Here is a 27,836-nt window from a genome sequence, read left to right as displayed (position 1 = left end):
TATATCACATTCTAAGCCATCAGAGAATGGTCTAAGGGGTTTCTGAAAGGCAGGTCTGCTCGCTGAGGCTGTTTGAGGAAGCCACAGGAATTTTCAAGAAGCAAGGTGTTAGACATGGTTAGATAAGTGGGCTGGGTCAGAAAGCTCTTCCTGAGCTTTCTTCACACAGGCAAAAGGAAAACGGAGCTGGGACTGCTGGGGAAGGTGGGTGGAGAAGGTCAGGAAGATTGCCTGCTTTTTCTCTGCAGCCCTAAATCCTGCTTGACTTCAAGCTCTAGCCAGCTCCTCCCCCTCCCCCTTTTTATGCTCTCTCTTGGGAGCAGGCAGGAAAAGTTCACGTTTAAATTTTGTGAAAAAGCAGTACGGTGTACTGTATTAACTACCAATGTCACCGCTTGTTTGCATTACCTTGGGGCTTACGAGCTCATGGGCCATGATCCTGCTGCACTAGGTGCTGCATGGACAGAATAAAGCAACAATTTGCTGTCAGAAAGAGCTTATGATTTAAACACAAGACAAGTTAAAACAGATGGATATAGACAGGCAAGAAGAATAGGGTGACAACAATGAGAAAACTAGTGTTGTAGGCTCTAGGGCAAAAGAAATGCCTCCAAAACCCTTGGCAACCATTAGGCTGTTAAAAAGCAAAGGAGTCCTTAAATACCCCATCCTCTGAAAGGGAGACTGGGAGCCTGCTCTTAGTCTCATTGTCCTCAGTTTGCCTTTTTTTTTCCCTCAAGGATCCCTCAGTCCTTCTTATTCAAATGAGTATTTCTGAATATTAATCATTTTACACAGAAAAAACAAATATCACAAGCCAGTAGATTGTAGAAGAAAAATAGTTGGGAAAAGAAATTCTCATTTCATATACTAGAAAAATGCATGAATAGGAAACTTACATGAATTACCTAGAATGCATATTATGGAATTAAGGTGATAATCTATATGCTTTTCTTCCTGACAAAGTGCTCTGTAACTTACCTGATAAATTACCCGGAGGTTTCTGTCTTCCTTTATTCTATTAGCTGTGTATTAAATTACTTGTTTCCTGTTTGGAATACAATACACTAAGTGTCTGTCACTAATGGGTTCACTGTTATGCTTACCCCCAGTGAAATTAAAGTGTACTTTAAAAAAAGGATATAGGAGATTTTTCATAGCATTTTTATGCTATTTTATTCTTTCATCAAGAACAACAAAATCTTAGTATAGGTCTGAGTCCAATTCTGCCTTGCAAACTGAAATTTTGGCTTAGTCTTTGTTCAGTTTCTAGGTGCAGATTTCCGGCAATGCTCAGCATGCACAGTTCCCAGTCATTTTATTTGTGTTGTTCAGAATCACTGAAAAAAAAAAACACCAGTTGTGAGTGGGTAATGAAAGGTATAAAATATTGGTTTGGTCATTTTGCTGCATAGGTGGGGGTTAGGTGTTCTTTTGTGAGTCATCTCTAAACTTACACCACCAGCAGTAATTCATGGCACCGATCTATGTAAATAACGTTGGCACCTGCTGTCGGTGGCACCAGTGACCTGTAGCGACAACGGCAGTTATTGCCTGTCAGGTGGGAAAGCACTGCACAGCCGACTCTCAGGTTTATTAGGAATTCTTCTCCCTCCTACAAAAAAAAATAAATCTTAGAAGAATGTGTCCTTGACTGTGGCATGTGAGTGCTGTTGCTGAATTCAGCGTGTTTTCTCATGCCTTTGGAAAAGCAGCAGTGCCTGGCAGAGCTTTCACAGCCCATTAGGACTGGTTTCCAGAGGTGTATCTCGAGATATCCAATCTGGCCTCTGGTGTTGCGGAGGGGCTGGCTGAGAAGCAAATCGCTTGCAATTCACAAATATTCTCACAAAACTTTCTTTGGGCTTTTAATTCACACAATATTTTACCAAATATATGACACAGATATTTCACAGTTCAGATTCATTACATTGTCATGGCTTAACTATGATTAGCTTAGTATATTAAAATAGTGACTCAGTTCTGGTTAATAATATCTTCTCTTGATCTTATTATAGTCTATAAAAATATCAACATCCTTAACAAGCTCAGAATAGCTGTTTATAAGACAGTCACAATTCCTGGACTATTTCTAAATGTATTTTGTGGCTCAAATCTATGTTAAAAAATATGCATCAGTATGCATCAGCTTGAAATCAGACTAAATTTAGAAAGTATTTGCTGTCTCTTCAATATCTCTGAAAAAAATACATCTGTTGAGCTAAGGACTGTCTACATACGCCTCTCAGAAATGTCAGGTATTTAATGTCTGTGACATTTCTTCTCCCAAAGCAAAGTAAATAGAAGTGGTTCACATACTCAATGACTTCTTCAGCTGAAAATCTGTACTCCGGTGCATACAAACAAAGGGTGAGGAGACATTTCTGAGTCACATTGTAAGAGAGATCTGCAAAATGCCTGGGCAACTCTGATGCCAACAAGTACGTTAATGTGGTATTAGAAAGTATCAGACTGAGGCCAGACTGCCTGTCTGCCTCTAGTCTCCTAGACAAGCATCAAGGAGATGTATGGGATGGTACATATATTACAGTTTTGCAGAACTAGGGTGGGTTTGGCCAGAGCATGTCTGGACTTACGTTTGGGATCAGCTAAAAAGTCTAAAAACTTAAGAATATGAACTTTGTCTGAGTGCATTTATGAAATCCTGCAAATCAGGAGTTGTGGGCTTTGCAGTCCTAGTGTCACAGCTGGTACCACTGCCATGCCATCACATCAATGGAAACGCCCTTCTGTTTAGAGGCCAGGCTGAGGGCTGAGAACAGCCCTCTGCATTCAGGTCTCCTCCCAGCTGCTGCAGGCGCTGTGGTCAGGGCTGGCCCCACTCTCAGGGCCAGTAGAGGCCCTACAGCGCTGTAGGCCCGCTGCCTACACAAAGTCACGGTGCCTGTACAGGGGCTGCCAAACACACCGACCTCAAAATCTCAGCTCGCAAAGGTTTACCAACCCTCGGTATCAGCCACGAGATGAAGAATGACAGACGATTCCTCCCTCCATCCCAGCGTAGTTCCTACTGTTTGAAGGCCAAATCCAAGCGAGCCATGAGCTAGTTACTGCAGCCATGGTCCAGCCACTCCTCTGCACTGGAAATAAAACCTGTCAGGAATGAAGCATTAGTCTTGGCAGAGTTAATCCTTGCTTATTCTGATTTTTAATTCAGATCAGCCAGAAGCCCAGAATTCCCAGGGATCCTTTTAGGTGAGATCAGATGTGATGCAGAAACCTGGAAGAGGGGTTGAAGCAGAACGAGGAGGGTACTTCAAACTTTGCTGTCTTCTGGTGCACGTCTGTGGGGCTCTTTTAGTAAAAGGAGAAGGATGGCAAAATTAGTTCGATTTGTTTTGAAATGCCATTGGTTTAGCTGTTTCCAATAGACTTAAAACTGCTCGGTAGGTTCCGTTTCATTGCATCTATACCTGTACAAATGAACCTTACCCCTGACTGTGCTTCAAAGGCAGGCAGCTTCAAAGATCTATCTTCATCTTGGTTCTGTGTCTAGAGGATGTAGATCTTAGAGAAACATGTGCTTGCTCTCTGCTGTAATTATTTTTATTTGCCGTAGGGAACCTGCAGTTCCTTCTTTTCTGAATGGTCCCTCAGCCTTTTAGTTTCATTAATGCTTCCCACCAAAAGCAATTAATGATGACAGTGTGTGCCCTAGTTCTGATAATTTGTGTTCTCTGGCAAGCTGTGTATGAGGAGGACAGGATTGCAATCTGATTTATGATGACCTTACGATTTTTATTTTAAATAAGAAACCAGAGACTGAAACAACACAGTCATCCGTCTGCACCCTTCCCCCCTCCACCCCCCCCCAATTGTTCTGTAAGGTACATTTCTCATTTTTGTCATGGTTAGCTTTTAATATCTAAGAGGCTATTCTACCAATTAACAGACTTCTCAGTCTCAGATTTTGCCTAAATTTTAGTTGTGTTTTTTCTGTCTGCGTTAGCCAACAATGATATCATTTCATCGATGATCACAACAAGCTGGATAGCTATTGGTTGGCCTTCTTACTCAAAAGCAGTGACAATTTTTAAAAAGATGAGGTGCTTTTTTTTTAAAAAAAGCTAAAAAGCAGTGCAATTGGATTTCTTTTTTTACAACGAGTTTTCTCCTGCTAAGTAACTGGCTCTTCTTTTACTTGTGGGTGTTCCCCTGATCTGCACACATTCACTGATCTGTGACTTGTAGTGGCTGCAACCAGATGTGAAGTTGATCAGTAATGAAAAACACTATAACAGATTATTCATCAGGGGCTGCTCTTTTTTTTGGCTTGATGCAGGGCTACGTGATACCTCGTCAGCTTCCAGTCCAGTCGTTATTTATAATGGTACCGTCCTCTAACCATTTGAAAGTCCTGGCTGAGCAGGCTAAGCATTGTGAATGCTAACGATGAAACCTCATTTTTATTAACTGTAAATCATAGTTTTAGTTATTTATCTCCCCTTTGATGCTTTTAATGGCTATACTCACTAGAGCTATTTTTCTTATAATGAGGCTTCAGTGTGTTTCTCTGTCAGGTCCTGTTTATGTGCTATACACATGTGGCTTACCCACATCTGTATTTGTTGTCATTTGAACTGTCCTTATAGCTGCACAGCTAGCTGTGAAGTGCACCATTGCAAAGGTCCAGACATCTGATACCCAAAAAAAGGACAATCCAGCAGCTGTGACAGCTTTCCTGTTGCGTTGCTCTGTGGCAATTCTCTGATTCCTTTTGCAACGTTCTGGCTGGCATGTTTGCAACTCTAACCATGAAAAGGGTGAAGGGCAGCTCTGTAAGACGGTCTGACCCATATATCACTGAAGATTCAATATTGCAATGCTGGAGGGACAGACTATGATCTATGCCTAATGATTATATGCTTAATGGCATGCTTAGTGGAGGGTGTCCAAAACGCTGAGCAGGAAGTGGCTCCAACAAGACTGCTTCAGGAAGACTGAATAAATCATCCAGAAGGGTGAACCCAGAGAAACATATAATGAAATTGCATTCTTAGGGCCCAGGCACCCTCCTGTCTGACATTTTGCTCCTTCCTAAGGATATTTGTAAGAACATGATTTATTGGTCACATTTCCCCCCCTGTTGCTCTCAGCTCCTGCAGCCGCATCGGAGTTAACACTAACACTTCTCCATTTCTGTGACTTCACTGCTAGAACAGCCCACAATAGTGGACTGCAGTCTATTAATTCCTGACTTTTTCACTTTGTAGTAAGTTTCTTCTGTTCATTTTTAGCTATAGCAAAAGCTTAAATCTCATGCTATTAAGATTTTGGTTTTAAGCAAACTTCTTTTTAGGGTGGAGTCTTTCCGGCTTTGGTTAGTAGCACAAGATGACATTTATCCTTAGTCACTCTGTTTTAACCATTGCAATTTTGCAAGATAGGGCTGTCTCTAACCCGTGGTTACTGATGCAATCTTGACACTTGGATGCTGATTTTAGACCAGGGGAATCTTTTGTAATATTGTAGCTTAAGTAGTGTGTCGTTTTATATGACTGGAGATATATCAGTGGGTCGAGGTTAAGTTACACGTCAGCCAGATAGGCATTTTTACACGCAGAGCTGAAATTCCCCAGCTGTGTTCGTGTTGCTTTATCTTCTTCTGATAATCGGATTCTTCCAAAAGGATTCACCACGGGAGAGACCGGGCTGCTTGCAGTCACCACTTCACCCCATGCAGTTCACAAACGCTCTTTCTCAGGCTCACAAGGAAGAGCGTGAGCCGTACTTTATTGGGATTCCTGAGATAAATAAGTGGCCAGGAAAGTGGCCATAGAAACCGGGGAAGGAAGCATAAACTAAACAAACTGATAAGGGCTGCTAACCCAGTTCTACCTCCGGAAACTACAAATGAAAAAGTTGTTAAAATCCCTTCAAATAGTCCATATTTTTTGTTCGTTTGTAGTTAGATGCAATAAGAGGGTTCTGATCTTCTAGTAACTGGTTTTATCTGAAAGTCATTTCTAAGTCATGTGACTAAAAACATTATAGGGTTCAAATTTTCACAGCGAGGTGCTCTGGCTGGGACTGAGCTCTGTATGTGGTATCCAAATGAAAAGCAGCCTGCTTTTCAGAGGGGTTGTAAGTCCCTGCAAAGTAAAACGCTTCCAGAAATGAGTCACTTTTAGCAAGATTCCTGAATATGAGGCTGGGCCCCAGTGTTAGGCCGCCAAATTCAATCCTGACAGAACGAGGCTGGATCGCAAAAACAAGGGACTTAATTTTTAGATAGATTTTCCAAGTCAACAAGTCAGTGCCCCCTACTGTCCAAGTGCTCTTACTAATATGTAGGAATTACATTAAAATGTCTTCTAACCACTATTTTTCTACTTAATTTCTGTCCTCTGTCTTCTTACAGTCCCTTTTAAAAAAATCTGTAGCTACATTTTCAAAGTGGATACTGCTTTTATATTCAGGAAGAGACTTGAGCCCTTCTTAGTTCGCTCTAACCTATCTAATTGGGATTCATATCTACCTAACAGATTCATATCTGTTTGTGTTGAAAGCCTTTTATAATTAAAATAGCTGCTGTGAGACAGGGCTGTAAAATTCTATAGCACAGACAAAGCTGCTATGTTGACATTCAAGTTCTGAAGATTAATTAAAGTGCCAGGAATTGCTTTTAAAAAGCTTCTGCTTCTTCAACAGGACCTCAGAACGGCTGTGGTGGCTACTTGCCATACTCAGCTTATAGCTTTGGCTCTCCAGTCTCCAACGTGAGCAGAAGATACGAGAAAAATCTGGACTGTGTGTGGATCATAACTGCACCTGGAAACAAGCTGATCAACCTCACCTTCACCTCATTTGTGCTCGAAGCACAGTCCGCTCAGACTTGCCGATATGATTATGTCAAAGTAAGATAGCTGTGTGTTTTAACAAGAAACTGTCAGTGAGATACGATCCACTATCCTCTCCATGAGGCTAAAACTTAATTAATAGAAAATGGCCTTACGAAGAAATTCAATTGCTTAATATAATTACAGGTTTTTGGTAGGTTAGATTACAATGCCAGATGACATCCTGCTTTTTTTGAAAACCAATAAGAATTTTAATATTATTATGGGTACAAGCTTCTGTTCTTAGACTACCTATATAAATGAATATTTATTTCACAGAATAGAAACAGAACAAAAGTAAGCGCTTTGAAAGTAATCATGAATATTTATTATGATACCAAATTGCTTGAAAAAACTTTAATTTCTAAAATTTTGAATAAATAAGTCTTGATGCTAAATGCTTACATGTGAAAGCTACTTTCCTGGAGATGAGTATGTAAAACATTGGCTAGATGGTAGAATGCTGCTAAATAAGATCCTCCAAAGCGTGTTACAGATCCTGTTGAGCATTAGAAGTGTTCAGTAACATGAGGAATGAATTCTACATTTTGGTGAATAAAAACAGCCTTTCTCATTGAAAAGTGCTTTGAGATTCCATCTAAGAAAGAACACAGAACCCCAAATTAAAACAGAATAAAATTTTGATGGATTTGCTAAGACAGGACCAGAATGTTCCATAATGAGATTTGCACTATCCAACAGAACGAGTTAATATGGCAGTGAATAATTGTAGTCATCAAGAACATCCTGTTAGAGCACAGGAGCACCTAATGTGCTTTCAAGTAAGAGAAACTGCAATGTCAAGAGGGGTCAGAAAATTTTATTTCTATTTATTTGTGGGTTTTGTGCCTAAACTATTAGTATGTTATATACTTTTCTTATTTCAGCTGTATGATGGAGATAATGAAAATGCCAATTTAGTTGGCACATTCTGTGGATCTACAGTGCCAGCTCCTTTTCTTTCTACCAGTAATTCCTTGACTGTGAAATTTGTCACAGACAGTTCTGTGGAAAGGGAGGGTTTCAATGCTACCTACATCACAGTGGATCGTAAGTATACAGATATACATATATATATATATATATTGTTGTGACTCTTTTGTGGAAATATATATTTAAATAATAAATCATTAACATTTTCTTCAGATACAGGACCCAGGGAAGGGCAAAGACAGTCCATAGTATAGTGCTACAGAACATCTATAAGCAAGCTAAAAGCAGCACTGCTAGACCTCTGTGCAGCTCTCTTTGGTCTTGGCTGGTTGTGGGGTGCCTGCCAGTCTGGAGAGCAAAACAGGAAAGCTCTATCATGGACTGTTAATAAATACACTGATATTACAGTGAAAAAGCATTTATTTTAATTTTACGACATACATTGACGCAGTGTTTAGAATGTATTCTACTTAATTTTTTTTCTTCTAGAGAGTCATAGGTATATACAATACATACAAATTATATACATACATTGTATATATACAAAAGGATATTGTCCAGTATAGTCTTGTTTAATAAATAAACATTCTTCCCCACTTGGAAAGGTTTTCAGTCTATGACACATTTATTACTATTTTAAACAGGACCGTGTGGAGGAATATATAATGCGACTTCTACCTCCCTGTCCGCAATGTCTCCTCACTTCCCTGGTGAATATCCACCATTTACCTTCTGTACGTGGGTCATTGATGCCCCTCCACAGCAGCAAGTCAGAGTGGTGGTAGAGGCCTTCCACCTTCATTCCAGCCAGGACTGCTCTCAGAACTACCTAGAGCTCCAGGACTCCCCAGCGGTATGAAATTTACAGTTGATACCATGCCCGATTCGCATTCAGCTCCCCTCACTCTTTGGAAAGAGGGGAAGAACTCCCCTCTTTAGATTAGTAATAGGTTAGTTGATGATTCTGTGTGAAGAGTATGAGCAAAGCATTAAGCACTATGCCCCACTTGAGGTGTGTCAGCTGGTACAGTGACTTCATGGAAGCACACTTACACATTGAGTATAACCTAGTAAGTATTACACAATTTTTCACAGTTGCACCAAGTAGTAGAGCTGCCAGACTTAACACCCAGGAAGTATTGCCCAACAACAAGCTTTCATAAACTAATTAAACTTCTCCCATCCAAGAACCATAATAAAATGAGTATTCATGCCAAGAAGAGTGTTTGTAGAAAGCACTAGGAAAAAAAAATGACACGCACACAAAAACCACAACTGCTTATGTCCCTTGTATTACATTATTCTGAACTTTCTTTCATCGTTTCTTACTTTGTCATGAAGATAGCTATTACATTTGATTTGCTTCACACCATAATCAAACATAAAAGGTTGAGACATTAATAAATGATTTCCATGGTAGTTTTAAAATGTGATTGCATATCTGGTATAGAAAGTGCTAAAAGATCTGTTCACCTAAAGTTTTGTAAGTAGAAAACCAAGTCGTACCCCTGTGTAGAAGTAATTTGTGATATGTATTGAATTCCAGCACAGCCAAGGATCAGCCCATAGATTCTGCGGCACTGACACTTTTCCAGTCCCTGAATTTTATTCTCATGATCGCACTGCTATTGTGACTTTCAAGTCAGATGAATATAGGATTAATAATGGAGTCAGATTTACCTATCAAGCTACAGGTAAGCTTGAAGAATTGTTGAAAAAATCTACCTACCATTCTCTTTGTTGATTCCATACAGTGAAAAGCAATACAAAGGTCTGCAAGGCTTACATATATTTGTCTTTCTTTCTCTAGGTTGCAGCAGAGAGTATAACCAGCCATTTGGTTACCTGAAGAGCCCTGGGTGGCCTGGTCGTCACCCCAATAATATGGATTGTTCCATTGTTCTGAGAGCTCCCCAGAATCACACCATTTCTCTCTTTTTCCATGCTTTCAGTTTGGAGGACAGCATCCAGTGTTCACATGACTTCCTAGAGGTATTAAGCCTGTATATCTATTTTGTGGGCCTAAATCAAATTCTGCTGAAGTCAAAGGACATTACTAGTCTTGGATCAAGAATGATCTGAACTGATATTAGGAATATACTATATTGCTACAGTTTTATGGTGAAAAATACTGAGGTACTATAGTAAGAGGTTAAACAACACACACTATATTAAGTCTAAAACCAATAAATAAATACTTTTGCTGTTAGCCAACTCATCTTTACCTAGCTCATGTTGATGTTACCCAGTTACAGAGCAAACTGGGATAGTTTTCATCTAATATTAACACCTGTGCATGAATGGAAAGCCTTAAGTCTGAGTACTTTTATTCCAGTAGCAGATTCCATCTCCTTGTTATGTTTCTTTATTAAAAAAAAAAAAAAAAAAAAAAAAGGAGAGAGGTAATACAAATGTATGCTACTTGCAAAGGTACCTTGTATCAATAAAAAGCGTATCATCCTGCACAATACTTACTCTGTCCTTTCATGCTTGTTGAAGGTTTCCCTATTCAATAGTCGGATTACAAAAATCAGATATCTGTGGCAGAATCCCCATTTAGTTCTCCTTTAATACCCTCTTTACTGTCTCAAGAAATGGATCTAAACTCCAGCATTATTGGAGCTCAAAAAAAACATCATCTTAATTCTGAGCTACATAATATGAACTGTGTCTTTATGTGACCAGGGAAAATAATAGTCTGCAGGGTAAAGTATTAATCTTTTCATCTGAAATATTAACATTTCAGATGAAAATTAAAACATGGACTTGAATTTCAAAAGCACATCTTAGCTACTAGCCAAGTAATTTTTATTATTCAGGAGATACACCACACCATAAAATTTAGCTACCAGTTGCTGGTGATACTTGTTCTGTGCAATTGCTTACAAAGCTCAGACAGGCTGGCTAATAGTCTCTTTTTCTTTCTATGTAAGGATATAGAGTAGGAAAAATAAAAGTATTTAAATGACAATTATGCAAGTCTATACATATTTTGTGCTGTGCTTGCATCACTGTATAATTGTAGTTGTGTATAATTGGTACAGGGATTTAATGTTGACAATGTTTTTTTTGCCCCTTGAAGATCAGAAATGGGAGCGATGTGCAATCACCACTGCTTGGCAGGTTCTGTGGAAACATTGTACCCAGTCCCATCTTCCCCAAAAATCATGTTGTCTACCTTCGTTTCAAGAGTGATATTTCAGTGGCACGTGATGGGTATGAAATCACTTGGACCTCATCATCAAGTGGTAAGGCTGTAATAACAAAGTAATTCCATTAAGCAGTTGTACACAGAAGGAAAACATAGAATGATGGAATCCAGCCAGCTCAGGTGGGGCCTTGACTTACCAACATCTAAGGCTTTCCCAAGCACGCATAGCCAACCCTAATTTCTCTAATTAGCAACCTCAGAGGATATGGTTCACTTAAGCTGGAGATCTACATCTTTCACCAAGAGGTCAGAAAATACAAGGAACATCTATCCTGGGACCACAGAGTAGTTAGTGGTGGTGGTAGTGACTCAATCTACTTTATTAGTAGTTCATTTGTGATAGGCTGTAGGATCTAGGCACTGCTAAGCCTGAAGAGGACTGACGCTTGCCTCAGGAAAAAAACATATCTATAATGCTGTGTAGTGACTGGGTGATAGACCTAGTCACAAACAGCATGTGAAATGGGAATGAATAGCTGGATGACATAGTTTGCCCTTGACACTAACTTACTGGAGTGCGCTTAAGACCATCAGCAAAGCACTGCAGAGTAACCTTACAGTATGTCTGATGCCCATTCCGTATTCTTCTCAGGCTGCTGAAGCTAGAGCCTCAGTTTTGTCTCGTTGCAATAATGTTGTTATCCAAACGCACTGTTCCAGTTCACAGTGTCTCTCTGTATTTCAGTGCTGCTACTAATACTGTACTACATTGTGTAGTATCTTGTAAAACTAAGTCTTCCAAGCTAATTAACTGCGTCCATTTCCAGGATGTGGAGGAACATTATATGGCAGCACTGGCACGTTTGCTAGTCCCAGCTACCCTGCGACTTACCAGAACAACACTGACTGTGAGTGGGCCATTACTGCGCCCAAGGGACGAATTGTCACAGTGAACTTTGATTTCATCAGCATCGATGACCCAGGGGATTGCAGTAACAACTATCTGATCCTTTACAATGGGCCAGATGCCAGCTATCCCCCCGCTGGGCCATACTGTGGGATGGTATGTATTCCCTACTGTCTGCGACCCTGAAACTGGTTAAAATTAATCTTTACTGTGTCATAATTAAGATTGTTTCCCTAATTTTGACATGAATTCCATACAAACTAGTGGAAGTGAAAGCGTAAGGCTTCTGTGGCATCTCAGCTTTTCAATACAGACCTTACAGTGACATCTAGTGGGTGGTATCATCAAGCCTTTTTTTCTCTGAATTTAGTTGATGTGTTTGTGATTTAAATATTTTTAACACCCTATGGAAGAAATGCAACAGCAATATCTAGCACAGACCTGAGGTCCCTTCCACTCTCTGATTGGATTAGTACCTCAGCTTTAACATTATGATTGGCTTTTTCTCAGAATCTTGCTGTCAGGTAAAGCTTTTCATTCTTCTTGTCTTTAATTTTAGGATACAAACATTGCTCCATTCACTGCTACATCTCATCAAGTCTATATAAAATTTCATGCCGAATATGTGACTTTACCATCAGGATTCCAGTTGAGTTGGAGGAGCTAGAACGTCACATAAGAAATACTTTACTGTTCCTTGCTATACTGAGGACACTTTAGATCATAAAATATGTTTGAAATCCAGTTATGATAATTGCAACTGAAGTAAGGCCTTTTAAAGATTACTGTAAGTACAGCTGTTATGAATTTTAAAGTTCTGTCCGAAAAATGTAATCTTTCGTTGTACTGAGAATAAATTATCTACCTAACTGTGAAAGTGAGTTTTTGCCAGTTTTGAATCATATTTTTATGTTCTATACCATTTCAAACGCTTTTGTAAACGTGCAAAAAGTTTTACAGTTAAGGCTATAAAAAGTTAATTAGCCAGGAAGCCAGGATAAAGCTTAAACACACAATATTCAATGTGAAATTGTTAAGAGGAGCTAAGATACAAAGTTGTCTTTAATTAGTTCTGCAGAGTTATGTGTTTTTGTCCCAAGCATCTTTATAAATCATAGAATCGTATAATCATTTAGGTTAGAAAAGACCTTCAAGATCATCAAGTCCAACTGCGCTAGTTAAGTGTTAGCTAGTTTTATTTGAACTAGAATAAAATCAGACATTGCTAAAATACGGCCCCTGTCCTACAGCCATTTACACAGATAACTTTGTTGAAGAACCTTCTCTTATACTGCACATTGGGTGGAAGAACCTGACTGAATAAAGTACTCAGGCATTCACTAAAGCTTAACACAGCAAAGATGTGTTGTGTTACTAAACCATAACCACATCAAGAAGTAATGTCAGAGCCTGTTCAATACGCACGCATCTCTGTGATTATATTTACTGGGTTAGATCTCTAAGCTTCCAAATCTCTTTTACAACTGAATTTAAAAACTTGTGAGACTTTGAGCAACCATGTCACCTTCCTAGACAACTTGCGGGCCACTTCCTAGACATTTATAAAACATACAACTTCAGAATAGGGCAAATATAAAAATATCGATTGACTTTTTACTAACATTATTGTGCCGCTGCCCCAGGCTAACACACATCATATGTAACAAATGTTGTTGTTGGGGTGTACAGAGGACACTGGTTCACACAGTGAAATGAATTCCTTCAAGTGATTGTTGCAGTAAATGATGATAAGTGACATTGTAATTATTAATGGCAGTTCTAACAAAATCTCAGAATTCCTTGAAGATTTCCTAGTGAATGCCAAAAAAAAAGGCGTAATTCTACAAACAAACAAAACTTAATAGTCGGAGAGAAGATATTCTGGTTAAAATACAATCCAGAAAACACAAAACAGACAAGAAGGTCAAAAAGGTAGATGACACAATATAAAATTCAAGATATTTAAAATTCAGGAACGATCTGATTATGTTGTAGAGAGAGAGACCTGGCCAAGCAGACTAGATGTATGACAGCATTTTAGAATTTTCCAAGTACCAAGAAAAATCTAGCTTAGGTACAGACAATATGCTTGCTAACATGCTACAGTACAACATGGAAAAAGGAGAAATATCTGTATTTCTATCAAACCAGGAGACAGATATGTCCTCTTGACCTGCAGGCAGAACAGGAAATTACTCTAATATGGGAAGACACAAAAGAACATGTAGTGGAATTTTACATTAGCAGCCCAGAAAACTTTTGTTCAAGACTCCAGCCAAACTGATTTCATGTTAGTAATCAAGGGACAATGCAATCTTTGTCCCTAAATTTACTAAAAACGCCATAAAAGGGATCGCAGGCAGTAAGACAATAATGTCATCTGAACTGCCTGGAGATGAATCACAGATGAAGCTACAAAACAAGCTCTGGCTATAGGAACTCGTAAGACAATGCAAATACAGTCAAGCACGGCTTCAGCTGTTTGCCGAGATCAGGAAGGGGTTTACTCCTCCTAGTGGATGGCTGCATCATGGGACTTCACGTGCATCCATCGTGGTTTTGACCTTCCTATGAATCATTGTGGGGTTCATGCAGTTCGTGCAGGGCAGAGTCCCCTCAGAATCTGGTTGCTGTCTCTTGCTTCTAGGTGGATGGTCACAGAAGCATCAGATTTTAGGCAAGAATAAGCCTGGCAAGAACACTGTATTTTTTATTATTATTTAATTATTTCACCAGCCTGCTGCTCAGCTCACCTGGAAGCCGTAGCTGGACTGGAAGGGCATCTCTCACCCAAACAGCTCCTGCTGCTGCAGGGCTGGCAGTGCTTTGCAGTGCATTCCCTTCCCTTATGGACAATCAGTTCTTAGGCTAAACCTTGGTCTTGCCAAGAGCACGTCAGAGCATAAACTGACCAACATAACAGAAACCTGTACATGGTTTTAATGAACGAAGTTCATTAGTGGCTTATAGCAACTGATAGCAGTCGCACATCCTACAGTTTATTTGACACAAAGCTTGTTTCCCTGAGGAGACCGCTGTCCCGCAGGCCGGCCAGACAAGGCTGGCCTACCTGTTACTCTGCGCGATATTTAGATTTGATCTCGTGCCCCGTGATGTGCGTGAGGCCAGCTCTGGCAATGCAACCTTTGGCCTGAAGCTCCTCAGGGGGACTGCGGTTAAACTGACGAGTGTGTTGAAACCTGTTGTTCAAAAAGTTTGGTTTTGTGAAAAATCACGTTTCGTTTTAAAGCGGGTGAAATGCTTTCTGACAGTTTCTTGATACAGATAAAATACTTGGCCTTGGTATGACTTTCAGTCATAACACCAAATTTTATAGAACCATTGAACTGCAGAAAAAAAGAATGAAGAACATGATGAATGAGAGGAAGAGAAAATTGTAAGATTAATTTATTTTTTCTTAATCTAATAATAATTAGTGCTTGGTGCATCTTTAGACGTTACAACTACTCTATATCTCTGCATAATTTTATTTACACGTGAGGAAAATTCATGAGCTTCTTTATAGAAAATGAAAGTCCAGCAGAGAATTCATGTCCACAAAGACTGTTGAATAAAGCTTCTGGTACAAAGTTCAATTGATCTGGCCCAACTGACTCTCGCCAAAAATAGTCAAAGTCTAAAATTAGAGTAAATTATCAAACCCATTCTTTCAAAAAAAACAGGAACAAAGTAACCCGCTACTGTCCTCTAACATCTTATATGAGGAACCACGAGAGAAATACCACTGCAGAACTATTAAAGTGAAGGTCCTTAAAGGAGAGAGCTCTTGCTAAGCCATGTTTCTGTCTTGGAAGGTAAGTCATTTAAAATGCTTTAAAATGAACGCACGGCAAAAGCAAACAACTGAACATTTATTTTTTAATATTCTGAAAAAAATCTGTTAGTTTTAGTGTAGAGTTCAGAAGAAAAAATCTGTGTTTAATAAGATTTATGGCTTTGTTTCACAATACTGCCAGGAATATCTTTGCTTTTATGTCTTTGCACATTGCTGCCTATTTTATAGATCAAGCCATAGCTGTGAATACCGCATGTCTGCCTTATAATACCTGCATGGCTACAAACCTCCCTGCTGTAAATGACACCGCACAGATAATGAATGTGCGTTTTCACTTTCTAGAGCCTGCATTTTTTTAACTGACGTGTAAATCTTCTGGATGTTACCATATCTATTTATTGTTCCATAAAGACATTATTTAGGAGGCAGTAATATATGAATGGCAAAAAGACTAAGATTTGAAGAATAAGCACTAAAATGTCCATAACAGTATTTTTGAATTGCCTTTCCCATGTGGTGGGGCTATTCTTGATAAACAAAAATTGAGAAGTAATAACAGAATGAGATCGTTAGGGCTACAGGTACTTGAATTAAAGGAGAGAGAAGATGTACAGCTACAGTGCTAGAAAACATGGTGCTGGTCAATTTAAAACATTCGCCAGTTGTAGTTACATTTACAAAGCATTTTGGCTGAAAGACAGTTTTCAGTTGGTTCATAAAGCAAAGGAGGAGGTGTCCCAGTTTCCCACAGTAACTCAAGATAAGAATCCTAGGCACCAGAATTGAGATTTTTCTTGTAATTAATTTTCTGTCAGCTGCCAAACTAAAACCACAGAATTATCTGGCAGTCCTGATTAAAAGGAAACGTAGTAAGAATTAATAGCATTGACTACTGTACAAAATAACAATAGCAACAATACAGGATTGCTAACAAATAAATGCTTAAAATTAAAATATCCGATAACAAAAAATAGAGTCCAAATTCTAGAAGTTTGCTTTTATAAGGCAAAGATCAGCAAATAAATAGTGTGCCAGTCATCACACCGAATTATTCTAATTTTCGTGGATAAATTTCTAGCAGCAATGCCTAGCAATATACAAATGTTTTTGCCGGCACATGTTGCTGTTGTGTTGTTTTGAATACACACAACCCCTGCATTAAAACTGATTAAAATTGATTATTTTTTTTTTTTAAAATAGAAGGGTATCTATTTCTTTATTTATTTATTTTTCTGGATAGTACAGTGAGACACAAGTAAGTTCACTCTGGAGAAGCCTGCACTGTGAGCTCAACAGCCATGCATTTGGGAAGGTCTCCAGCTGGCCAGCCTGTAGCTAGGGGTACAGAGGGAGCTGGGGACACTTGGGGTCAGGGGGGTTAAGGAAGAATTGGATATGCTGAGGTGCCAGGGGACAAGAGAGGAGATAGAGGGTTACTGCAGGGGCACAGGCCCTCTTCAGGAAATTAGCCTTCATCAGTACTACTGCTAATGGGAGAACCTGAAAATTAAGCTTTCAAGATCAGGGAATGACCAGACACTTGGTCAGTATGTCTCACATGCTTACTTTCCCACTCTTTCTCATCCAATCGGTATTTAGTGCTTCATGAGAAGCTGAAAATCTTTAAAGTGAAGGCTGGAAAGCATCCCCTCTTTGTCAAATCCAGTGTGGACCTCAGTAGGGTATGGATTAGTGTTTGCTCATATGGGAGGTTTGCTGAAGCAGTAACCAAAGCAGACCCCATAGAAGATGTGAGTAAAACATGAACTGTTTACAAAGAAGATGGAAATGAAATTACCAGGACAAAGAAAAGAAAGCAGTTCTGACAAAAGCCAGTAAGGGAAGTATGTTCATTAAAGAGGGAGTAATTAAATACTTCTACAATAGGGATCAAAGGTGGACATTCAAGTCATGTGCAATGTAACATGCAGTTTTTTATCACTGCATAAATGGGGTAGTGCGAAGCCAGGTGAGCTGGTCAGCCATAAAGACACAGCCTGCGAGGACCTTGTCACAGGCACACGGGCTTGATCTGTTTGTTGGGGTAAGCAAACTAGGACGTTATTTTACAGACGACGAATCTGGATAAGCCTTTGCTACTAAATGAAGCCTGACTGTCCTTTGTGAAGGAAGAACAGTAAATATGCTGGCACCTAACTCTGTGAGGCAAGTGACTGGCGGCAATCAGGGCACTTGGTTACAGGTGGAAGCGGTGCAGGCTCTCGTCCTGCAGATGAAGAGGAACCGAACATTGCTGCCTTATGCATCACAGTGACTTACATGCTGCTGAGTGATCTAGATAAAGGGAAGTTCTTGCAGTTGTGCTTTGTCGGACAGACCTGAGAGCAGCCTGTAACTTCAGGGAAGGGCTGAAGGCAGTTAAGAGCCACTTAAGAGGGAAACGTGCTACTGCAAATTAAATCATTTCTAAAAAAGGAAACACTGAGGTTATACCCGCAGCAATGCCAGGCCAGCGTTTGCTGGTTAAGGCACCTTCTCGTTTACCACCCTGGTTTCAGTGGATATTACTTTTAATAACTCTTTCAGTGGATGTTATTTGTAATAACTCAGCTGCCAGGCAGCGCCCCAGGGCCTTGTGCAGGACGCCCCCCGCCAGGGGCTGCCGGCGCCAAGATGGCTCCGCCCTGAGGCGCGCCCCGACGCCTCCTTCCCCTCTGCGAAATGGCGGCGGTCCGTCTGCCCAGGTTAACGTCTGTGAGGCGCTGCCCAGGTGCTGAGGCTGAGCAAGGCTCCCTCACAACCTTTACTCACAACCCTCTTCCTCTTCCTCCTTCTCTTCTTCCTCCTCCTCCTCCCCTTCACCCCCCTCCCCTTCCGGCCGGGCGGGGCTCGGGGCGGGGAGCGGCGGCAGGGCCGGGACCGGGACCGGGACCGGGTCCGAGGGCAGCCGGGGGGAGCCGAGGGGAGCCGAGGGGAGCCGGGCAGCGCCGGGCAGCGCAGCGCCGTGAGTGGCCGCGGGGGCTCGGCCCGCACCGGGGGGCTCGGCAGGGGGGTCGGGGGGCGGCCGGGGCTCCGCCGGGCTGTGGGGGGGGGACACACGAGGGGGACACGGCCGGCGCCTGACGGTGTTCGCATCCCCGCCCAGGCCATGTCCAAGTCGCTGAAGAAGATGGTGGAGGAGAGCCGGGAGAAGAACCAGCCCGAGGTGGACATGTGCGACCGCGGCGTCTCCAACATGCTGGACGTGCCCGGGCTCTGTACGTAGCGGCGGCGCTGCCTTATTTGTACCGCGCGGCCGGGCCTCGGCACCGGCACCAGCCTCGGCAGCGCCGAGCTGGAAACGCTTATTTCATGCAAAAGGCTCTTCTGAGCTTGCTGTGCAGGCAGGGCCAGGCCAGCAGGGTGCTCCGCAAGGTGCTCCCCGGTGCCGAGTTGCGAATTTGGCATCCGAACCTTGTTTGGCAGCGAGTTTGTTGCATGAAGTGGGGGCTTGTGGCACCCTAACTCGCATCCATCGCACGGTGGATGCACCTTCCGTGGCTTGTTTTAGCGTGGGGGCCTGGGGCCTTCTCCACCCTGAGATCAAACTTAGGGGAGGGGGAAATGATGGCTGCTTTCTGTCCAGTTAATCCAGAGCTTCTTGCTTTTTCAGTTACTCTCCGCTCTGGCTGAATTGCAAGGTGGTTTTTTTTTTTTGGTGTGTTTTTCTTATTTCTGTCAAGGCGTTTGTCACTGTTTGCTTGGAGAAGGAATAAATTCCTCCAAGTGTGCTTTTAAAGAAGCAGTGAATAGGTATTGTGTCTTACGAATTGTAGGTGATGGTGTGAGAAGGCGTGGAAGTGGCTTGTTTCCTAGCCCTGCCGCCTGTCTCCTAAGGAGTGAACTTCTCTAGTACAGAAGGGAGTGTCCGGGCTTTTCTGGCTTTCTGAGCTGGCAGGGAAGTTAAATGGGTCTGGTCCAGCACCTCTCCTGTTAGGGGTGCTGAATCTCTTTCCAGCACGGAGTTACAGCTTGCTGTTTCAGAAACTGATTTTTCCATGAAATACAAACATGTTATAAGCAAGGGTAGCGATTCATGCCCGGTGACTGTCCTTTCTTAGCATCTTGTCTTTAATGAGATCCACTGGTAGATGTTTAGAGATGAGTATAACGTTAGGTTAGCATCAGAGAGAACATTACGGTGGTGTTTCCTTTCTTTTTAGCAATTTGAGGTTTAAGGACTTACTAGGCTGGAGGGTATTCCTGAGTTATGTTCACTAGCTGCTGATGGGGATTTTGTGTCCTGAAAGTACTTAATTGTTGTCAGTCCTGCCCCCCGCCCCAAGTGGACAGTGATTTTTCAAATAAGCCGCTCTCTGTAGTCTTAGTTGCTTTTCAAGAAAAGTGCCAAGCCTTGTCCCACTGCGCGTTTGAGTACTCACAGCAGCGTGCCCAGTGACTCGTGTTTAAACTTCCTTAATTCACATAAAGTAGATGCAGACACAGCAACTAGGAAGTAGCTCTGCTCTGTGTGCAAATCCTATTCCTTCAGGTACGGATCTATTCTTGTCATATGTGTATAAAAACCAAAAATCTTCAGGGACTATAGAAAACTGATGTCATGCTGGGGAGGGAGAAGAAGGGAGGAGGAATATATGCAATGGCTTGGGTAGGACTCTTCTGGCTTTTCTTCCTAGGCTAGTGACTGACTTGCTCCAATACAGGGCAGCCACTCTTTTCTTTTGCCTTAACTCCCACCCTTTGGGAGGAAAGTTGCAGGACAGACAAAGTCAAGCATTTGTCTCCGTCAAATGTCAATGTTTTTTTCCAGTTCAAGAGGAAGTAGTTCTCCTATGTGGATGAAGATCGACACTCAGTGTCTGAAATTGTCTTAAACTAGCTTAGACCTCTGCATCTCTTCCTGCTTTCATCTTCAGTAAAGGGAAGGCTGAGCTGTCAGCTCATTTATACTTTAGCATTGAGATTCACAAAGTTATGTTCAGAGGTCCCTGAACAGCTGCTCACTCAGGAGTTCATTAGTGTCATTAGAGGTCATGACAACCGTTTTTTGAATATTCTTCAAATCCAGGCATTTCAGTGTTTTCTACTAGTTGTACTTGAAGCACGAACTAGAATTGTGCTACAGGCCTTCAGAGCATCTGGACTTTCAGAAATGTAAATTAGTAATCTCTTTTCACAGATGCAGCAGAGTAGTTCTGTAGGAGAGTTCATCTGAGATTTAAAATGTGCCTTGATCTAGGTGTTCTGTACTTTCAGTCATCATACTAATGCAAAGACCAGGTAAAACAGTTTTAAACTTTAAAGGCTTTTTATGATTCTGGTACGCAATAAAACAAGTGTTTTAGCTGTTGTCACTTATACTATATATACTATATATATATATACACACACACTATACTATATATATATATACACTATCATTTATACTATATTCGTGAATCCATTAATACTTCTAACAAGTCTTACCTAGTGAAAATGTTTTAGTGCCTTTTTTTTTTAAATTCTATATTGTGGAGTAAATAGATTGTATTTGTTTATGAAACACCCAGATATTGACAGGTAGAGGCAGAGGGGGTTGGCAGATGTCCTGTAAGGTGAATAATCTGATTAAGCAGGCAGGATATGATGCATCTTTTGCCTGACTAGGGCACTTGTCGTTGGGACTTCAAGCAGTCATCTTGAATTAGGGAATTGTTCTCGTTGCAAGGACCAGTCTCAGTCTAATCTCTGAAGTGGTGGATGTGGGGAAGCTATGAATTATTTTGCTCAAATAACTCAGGACATCTGCTGCTCTGTAGCCTTGCTGCTAGGGAAGGAATATTGGATGAAATCCTATTTACTCTGTAAGTGTTAATTTGTTCTCATTATTCCATCTGTAAGCTATTCATATTTTACATAAAGTACGCGCTTATGTGATGGTATTAACAAGGCTACATTTTTTTTTTTTAACCAAAAAGTTAGTGTTGATAGAGTTGTTCACTCCTAAAATAACCGAGGCCCAGGAGATGGAGTGGCAGGCTACTCGCAGGTTGTTCAGTCCAATGCTGTAATGCTCCTTCTGTGTTAACTTCCTCCAGTGCGAGAGGCAGCGTCTTATCTTCATCCAGCAAGGCCTCTGGAGTCTTCCTGTTGTGTTTTTTTCTTCTTTAAAAAAAAAAAAAGAGTCAAGACTTGTCATCTAAATATTTCATGGAAAGCCAGCCTGCGGTGCATGGAAGCAGCATATGACAAAGCTTGATGCTAGGACAAAAAGAGAAGAGCTCAAATGTTCTTTTCCCGCCTGTTCCGTTTTGAAGCAGCGGTGGGATTGGGATCATGATGAGAATCTGTAATTACCATGTGCGTAAATTGCCTTGGCAAATGTTAATATCCTGACTCTCAAACTCCTGTAGGGACGCGTGGTGCATTCTTGAAATCAAATTAATTCATCCCCTGTATACGAAGTGCTGTAATGTCGGCATGGCCTCTGAGGTCTGTGCGCCTTCAGAGACTTGGTTCTTAGTGTTTCCAGCGGTGTCGTACAGAAGTTACAGAAAAAGTGCAAAAGTTCTCTTGGAACTGCCTGTCGTGGCAGTCTGCAAGTGCCATTCAGTCTGCGTGTTGCGGACCTTTGCCAAGCAGCAGAGGTGCAGAGGTCCCACCTGCTCGGAGTCACGTTGTCCTTCGTGCTTGTGATGAGGTGCTGGCTTCTGAGTATGGAGCTGAGGCGGTGTTAGTTGTCTTATTCAGCCACTTCAATTTAACTCTTCTCAGCTTTAAAAAAAAATCTTGAAGTGGGAGCAACTTTGCACAGTATCAAAAAAGAAATAAAGAAAAAGGATTTATTCAGAAAAAGCAGATTACACCAAATCTTCACTTTCCAAGGCTTGCCGTAAGGAGGGCAAAGGAGCAGACGTTCCAGCATCCCGAATCTTCAGAGCAAAGCTGGAATGCCATCTGGTGGCGCTGGGGCCAGCAGTGTAAGCCCTGCTCTTTCAGTGCTCCTCACTTCAGCCTTCAAAGCACGGTTCACGGCGTCCTTACTGTTCAGGCAGGTAGGTGCAGCGTTGGTGAGGGCATGGTGACACAGCTTGCCCTCACTGCCAGCGAGAGAGGTGCTGAGAACAGAGCTGATGAGAATCTTTCGTGTGCGTTGTCTGCCTTTCCCTGCCTTCTTCTGAACACCTGGGGTCTGTTTGGACATGGAGGGGGAATGTTACTTGATTAGCTGGACCCTTCCTGTGAGAGCTCACAGAAGGACGTGCGAAATACCTTGCTGTGCTTAAGTGGCTCAGTAGTAGGAACTGAGGATATTGAGTACATCTGAAGGATTCATAGCTAGTAGGGAAAGAAAACATCGGAACAAGCAGCAATTCTGGGGGGAGAAATAACTTGGGAAGTTGCTTGCGAGATTTTGTGCTGCATGAAAACGAGTTCCTTTCTCCTGCCTTGTAACTTCGTATTTGTGAATAGTTCGTGCTCTGTTTCCGCATATAATGAAGTTAAGCCTGAGGATACAGATGAACTTGGGTACTCTGGTTCCCCACATCTGGCTCTGATCTAGATAAGGCCGACTTGGACCTGGAGGTGTCCAGCTGAAGCACTCTGCATCTCGGGAAGCCAGCGGAGGGCTTGCCCCAGTAATGACCATGTCCTTACTGGTCAGGCCTGGGTGTCAAGGGCCTGTGAAATGTTGGCTTTCACTGGTGGTCACAGCTATTGCAATTCCTAAAGCAAGAGAAATAAATGCTGAAGAGGCAGTACTTAAGCATTTGCTCACAAGCTCATAACCGCCTCCAGCATCTTCTCCCAATTACTTTTTGGAACTTGACCTGTTTAGCTGTAGGTCTACAGTCGGTAGTTTAAGGGGGTGCTTAGATGCCGATGTTGAAGTGCCTTTCATGTTTTAAAGACGAGTATTCTTTGAGGCTACTGTACTTGTCTGCCCTACAGAGCTGGTTCTTTTCTTACAGACTTTCTGTGGGCTGCTTTCTGTCCTACTTCGTGACCTGTTTGAGGCACTACTTAGAGAGTGCTTGTATTTAAGAGAGATTTAGGGTGGATGCACTGTTTTCCTTTCTGCTCCCTGCCTTTCCTTCCTCCACAGCCTGCAATTGCACAGGGAACTGTGGCAATGCATTTTTTTTTTTCCAGTGAACTTTCAGTTCTGTTTCTGCCTTTTAGTGACTGCTTTTGTTCCGCTCTGAGCTTACGTTTGCCTGGGGTCAGCCGTGAGTGCGTAAGGGTTAGCTGGAGCAGCGTAAAGCAGGCTGCTCTGTCGGTAAGTACAGTGTCTCCCAGCTCTTTTCTCCAGCTTGCCATTTCGTAAGTATCGATTAGCATGACCGGTTTCACGTGTGCTCTCCGGGATATCTTACTTCCATAAGGCAACCACGTCCCTGTGGACCATCCCTGGGCTAGTGTTAGCGATGCTTAGTGCTTGTGGGAATTGGTGAGAGGTATGGCACTACAGCTGTCCTTAGGGAGAACTTCCAGGCTGCTCAGGAGGGGCAGCCCTGTAGTTACGAGAGCTTTTTGGAGAGACTGCGCTGGAAGTAAGGAACAAGGTGTAGGGGAGGAAAAAAACTTGAGTCTTTCTAGTCCAGAGCACATCAGACTTTTTGCAGGGAGAGGGACGATGTTTAAGAATGTCTTCAAGGTGTGGGTTTCTCCTCTGGCTATTTAGCATGTTGTTCTGGCCAGGTGATGTTGATTGTAGGCTGTAGAGCCTCTAGGGGTGTGGGAATGGCAGTAGGCAAGAACAAACACGGGTGAAGGTGCGTAATGGGGAGTACCAGGCTGCAGCTGCCCCAGCCCCGTACTCGTTGCTCAGTAAGTTGGAGTATGAGGGGCTGGGCTCAATCAGATCATTCAGGCAATTTCAGTAAATATCTTGAGCTTGTCTTGATTTTTGTAATAGTGCATATGATCTGGCGTTACTAGAATAGGCGAACAGCGCGTCTTTTTTAGCTTAAATGGGCTCTTGGTTGCCATCTCTGTTCGTAAACTAACTTTTTTCTCTTTTCATTTACAGTTACCTTGTCTCATATCACGCAGCTGGTTCTCAGTCACAACAAGCTTACCAGTAAGTATACTGTTCTTTTCTGACTTTGTTGCAGGCTGTTAAGCAGCATTTAAAAGCTGCCACTACTAGTTTGTGTTTTATAGAGCACAGGTCGCTGCTAAGAGGGTGAGGTTCTTGGTGAAGTGCTTTACCCAAATGAAAAAAAAAAATGAGGATGTGAATTAGCAGACGTGTTCAACATGCCTTTCTAACATCAATACAGATCTGCCGTGTACCAGAAGATCAGCAATTTTCAGTCATGTTACTAGTTAAGTCAAAAATCCACTCCCTACTGCAATTTTAAAGTTCTATGAACTTTTTTGAACTGTATCAAGAAGATGCAATTCGTATTTTAGTAGAAGGATGATTAATTTGACTGAAGCAAGTGAAAAGAAATCACAACTCAAATGCATGTGAGGAAGGCCAACCGAGTGTGAGCTTCTGGCATGAAAGTCAGGTGGTCTGCTGTTGGCAAAAAAAAAAAAAAAAAGCACAACATCTTTTGAGTGTAAACTGTCTCTTGACCGTACTGCACACAGCGCCTTCAGTTATTGCCTTCTGGATACTTCAGTTATCACTTCCCATAGGAAAAAAGCCTCAACTTGGTGTTGGTGAATATCACATCATGAGAGGTAATGTGAGACCGAACTTAATGTAGAGAGATACCAACCTGACTCTTGTGAGGCAAAATTAAATGATTTCTTTGTAGGAGCAAGCTTCAGGCTTACCTGTTTGTGTCTTATACAAACATTCCTACTTCTTGGCTGTTAAATACAAGCAGTGAGGTTCGTATAGACCCTGTTACTGTGTGTCTTGTAAAGAGAAGAAAAGTTCTGTTGTTTTCTTTTACGTTCTGTTTGTCCTTGTCTGTTCTCTGCGTACATCAGTGGATGTCAATCTCAACCGCTCCTCCGCTTTTGGAACTGAATTTTTTAGGAACGCGTGAAATGGGGAAGGGAGTGGAACTGCCAAAGAGAGCGTATGTTGGGGAGAAGACCGGGCAGTTCTGTAGCACGCACCAGACTATGCTCTGGATAAGTTTTACAGGTTGAAAGTGGGGTGTAAAAAAGTAAAACAAGCCCATCTAATTCTAATCTCTTTGCTGCATGAACTGTAAGATAGTATCTGTTATTTAAAACGTGTGTTAATATAAAAATCTAGCGTAGGGTTTTGAACATTTTTTGGAGGATTAAGCATGAAGAAAAAGTGAAAATATTCTTAGATCCTACCACATGAACACTAATTCTTTGGCTGCAGTTAACTGGTTATTAATGCATAGCTTAAAGGGTTTGAAGTAACAGTATGAAGTAGGTGAAATTATGGGCAGTATGTGAGTGGCTGTGAGAAATATGAAGGAGTTACTCTAGGCCCTATTCCTGACTGGGTAGTGTCCTCTAGACTGGTATCTTGCCACTTTTTGTCCCTATTTAAATAAAAAATAAAACCCTCTTACATTTTCAAAGAACTTTTGATTTGCACTGGTCAAATTTATTAATAATTGATGACTGAGTGAGTTCACGGGCGAAGTATGGGGAGGAAAACTGTAAGTATCGTTATTAAACACACAGATCTACCTGTAGTTTAGAAGGTCAGAAGGTTACAAACAGCTGGAAGGGAGCAACTGTTTTGGGGAAATGTTATGATAAACTTCAGGTTATTGCTGTGTGCTGCCTGTTATCAGCCACTGATGGAGCTGGGATACTGGGCCACCCAGCCTGGTGGCTTTTGTGTTCCTGCAGGGTCGCTGCAAGGAGATGCCTGTCTCTGAACTTGAGCTGCCTAAAAGTGAAGCAGGTTAATTGTATCCAGCCACTTAAGCTTCCTCTGCAGCTTTTGGAGGGTTGTGAGCAGCTTGAGACGGCAGTTTACTCCGCTCACCTCTGTCTGAAACCCGCGTGACGAGGTCAGACAACTCATCCAGCGTTGGGTTAAGTGAATTGTACCTAGTGCTGCCAGGCAGAAATTCTCTGCTGCTCATTATCTGCTCTGGTATCTTCTGAACAACTGTGTGTATGGCACAGGGATGAAGTGAGTTGTAAACATTGCTGTTGGTAAGCTTAACCAACAGAATAGTCTTTTTTTTTTTTTTTAATTGTACAACTTTTGAAGCTAATAAACTTTCAAGAGACTTGATCGTCTCATCCATGTGACACCTCACAAATCTTAAATGTAGCTGGAGTGGCTGGGTATGTCGCAGATAGCTGTCATACTCTGAGGTGGAGAAGGCAGGCTGGATCTCCTGTAGTCAGACTCAAATTAGAGTAATCTTGCCTGTCTGAGAATTGAGCCAGGAGAGGGTTGACATACTTCAGCCTAAGTGCCAAAATGATAAGCTAAGTAATCAATCTGTATCCTAGTTAGAAGTCTTAGCTGAAGACCTGACTGGGGGAGGAAGAAGATACAGTAAGAGGAGTAAGTCCCAAGAAGGATGCTTTCAGGTTTTCTTTATTCAAGAAAACTCCAGACTAGACCACTGTTTTTTGAAGTAGTTTTGGTTTTCAAAATACTGGTTTAAGGGCTGCCACTACTCTAAAACTGTATTCTATTACACTGTGAATTTTTAATTGCTCCTTTCTTCTAAAGTAGCCCTTAGATCAGCAGGCTGCAAGGATACCTGGTCTCTCAGCCAAGGGATTCTGTCAACCTATCTGTGTTTGGGTTTCTTCTATGGGAAGGTGAAACCGCTGCTTCTCCTGAGAAGTAACTCGTCAAATCTGAAACTTCCTATTCTTTCAAACTGACGTAAACACTTAAATAGACAGCACACATTTTAAAAAGGCTAAATTTCAAGTTTATAGTCTCGTATTTGACACTGTTGACCTAATCTTTTAAGCTATGTAATTAATTGTCTTAGCAGATTGCTCTTAAAATGGCTAGGGAGCTGGTGGCAGTGACACTTGACATGCTGCACTAAGGTCATATTAGCATCTTCTGCTAGTTTTCTGCCATTTAAATGAGTGTTCTGCTTGCTGTTTTTTCTGCTGTTTAGAGTAAATACGTCTATCTGGAAGAATGAATATATGTAAAAACTGGACATGCATATTTTTATGTAACCGTATTTCATATTTTTGCAAGCAAACTGTTAGAAGTAAGTGAAGTTTCATTAACAAGTTTGAAGATAACACTATTAAATCCATCATACTGCTTAGAAAATTTTTGTGGCATGTTTTTTCAGTAATATTTTT

General features: G+C 41.6%; 2 protein-coding genes across 9 annotated transcripts in view; both read left to right on the top strand.

Annotated features, from left to right (window-relative positions):
• The window catches only part of CUBN (cubilin), a 143,717-nt gene extending 130,989 nt beyond the window's left edge, over positions 1-12,728 (top strand). The window contains exons 60-67 of the mRNA XM_083823596.1: positions 6,673-6,878; positions 7,748-7,910; positions 8,438-8,646; positions 9,340-9,487; positions 9,604-9,785; positions 10,876-11,041; positions 11,772-12,007; positions 12,411-12,728. Of these exons, the coding sequence (XP_083679722.1) occupies positions 6,673-6,878; positions 7,748-7,910; positions 8,438-8,646; positions 9,340-9,487; positions 9,604-9,785; positions 10,876-11,041; positions 11,772-12,007; positions 12,411-12,518 (1,418 nt within the window). The 3' untranslated portion in view covers positions 12,519-12,728. The remainder of the gene's footprint in view (positions 1-6,672; positions 6,879-7,747; positions 7,911-8,437; positions 8,647-9,339; positions 9,488-9,603; positions 9,786-10,875; positions 11,042-11,771; positions 12,008-12,410) is intronic.
• Positions 12,729-15,511: 2,783 nt separating this feature from the next.
• The window catches only part of RSU1 (Ras suppressor protein 1), a 100,883-nt gene continuing 88,558 nt past the window's right edge, over positions 15,512-27,836 (top strand). For 2 of the 8 annotated variants that reach the window (XR_014579446.1, XM_083823597.1), the window contains exons 1-3: positions 15,512-15,666; positions 18,754-18,865; positions 24,622-24,672. Coding sequence is in view for 5 of the 8 variants with exons in the window: in XM_083823597.1 (XP_083679723.1) it covers positions 15,649-15,666; positions 18,754-18,865; positions 24,622-24,672 (181 nt within the window). In the remaining 3 variants the exon portion in view is untranslated. Of the gene's footprint in view, positions 15,667-18,172; positions 18,379-18,455; positions 18,613-18,753; positions 18,866-24,621; positions 24,673-27,836 lie in introns of those variants that run through there. The other 6 variants (XM_083823600.1, XM_083823601.1, XM_083823598.1 and 3 more) reach the window with 5 other exon arrangements.

The sequence above is a fragment of the Anser anser genome (genome assembly GCF_964211835.1).
Source record: "Anser anser genome assembly, chromosome: 2".
In the NCBI taxonomy this organism is placed as follows: Eukaryota; Metazoa; Chordata; class Aves; order Anseriformes; family Anatidae; genus Anser; species Anser anser.
The sequence above is the reverse complement of the archived record's forward strand: the minus strand, read 5'-3'. Positions and strand labels throughout refer to the sequence as shown.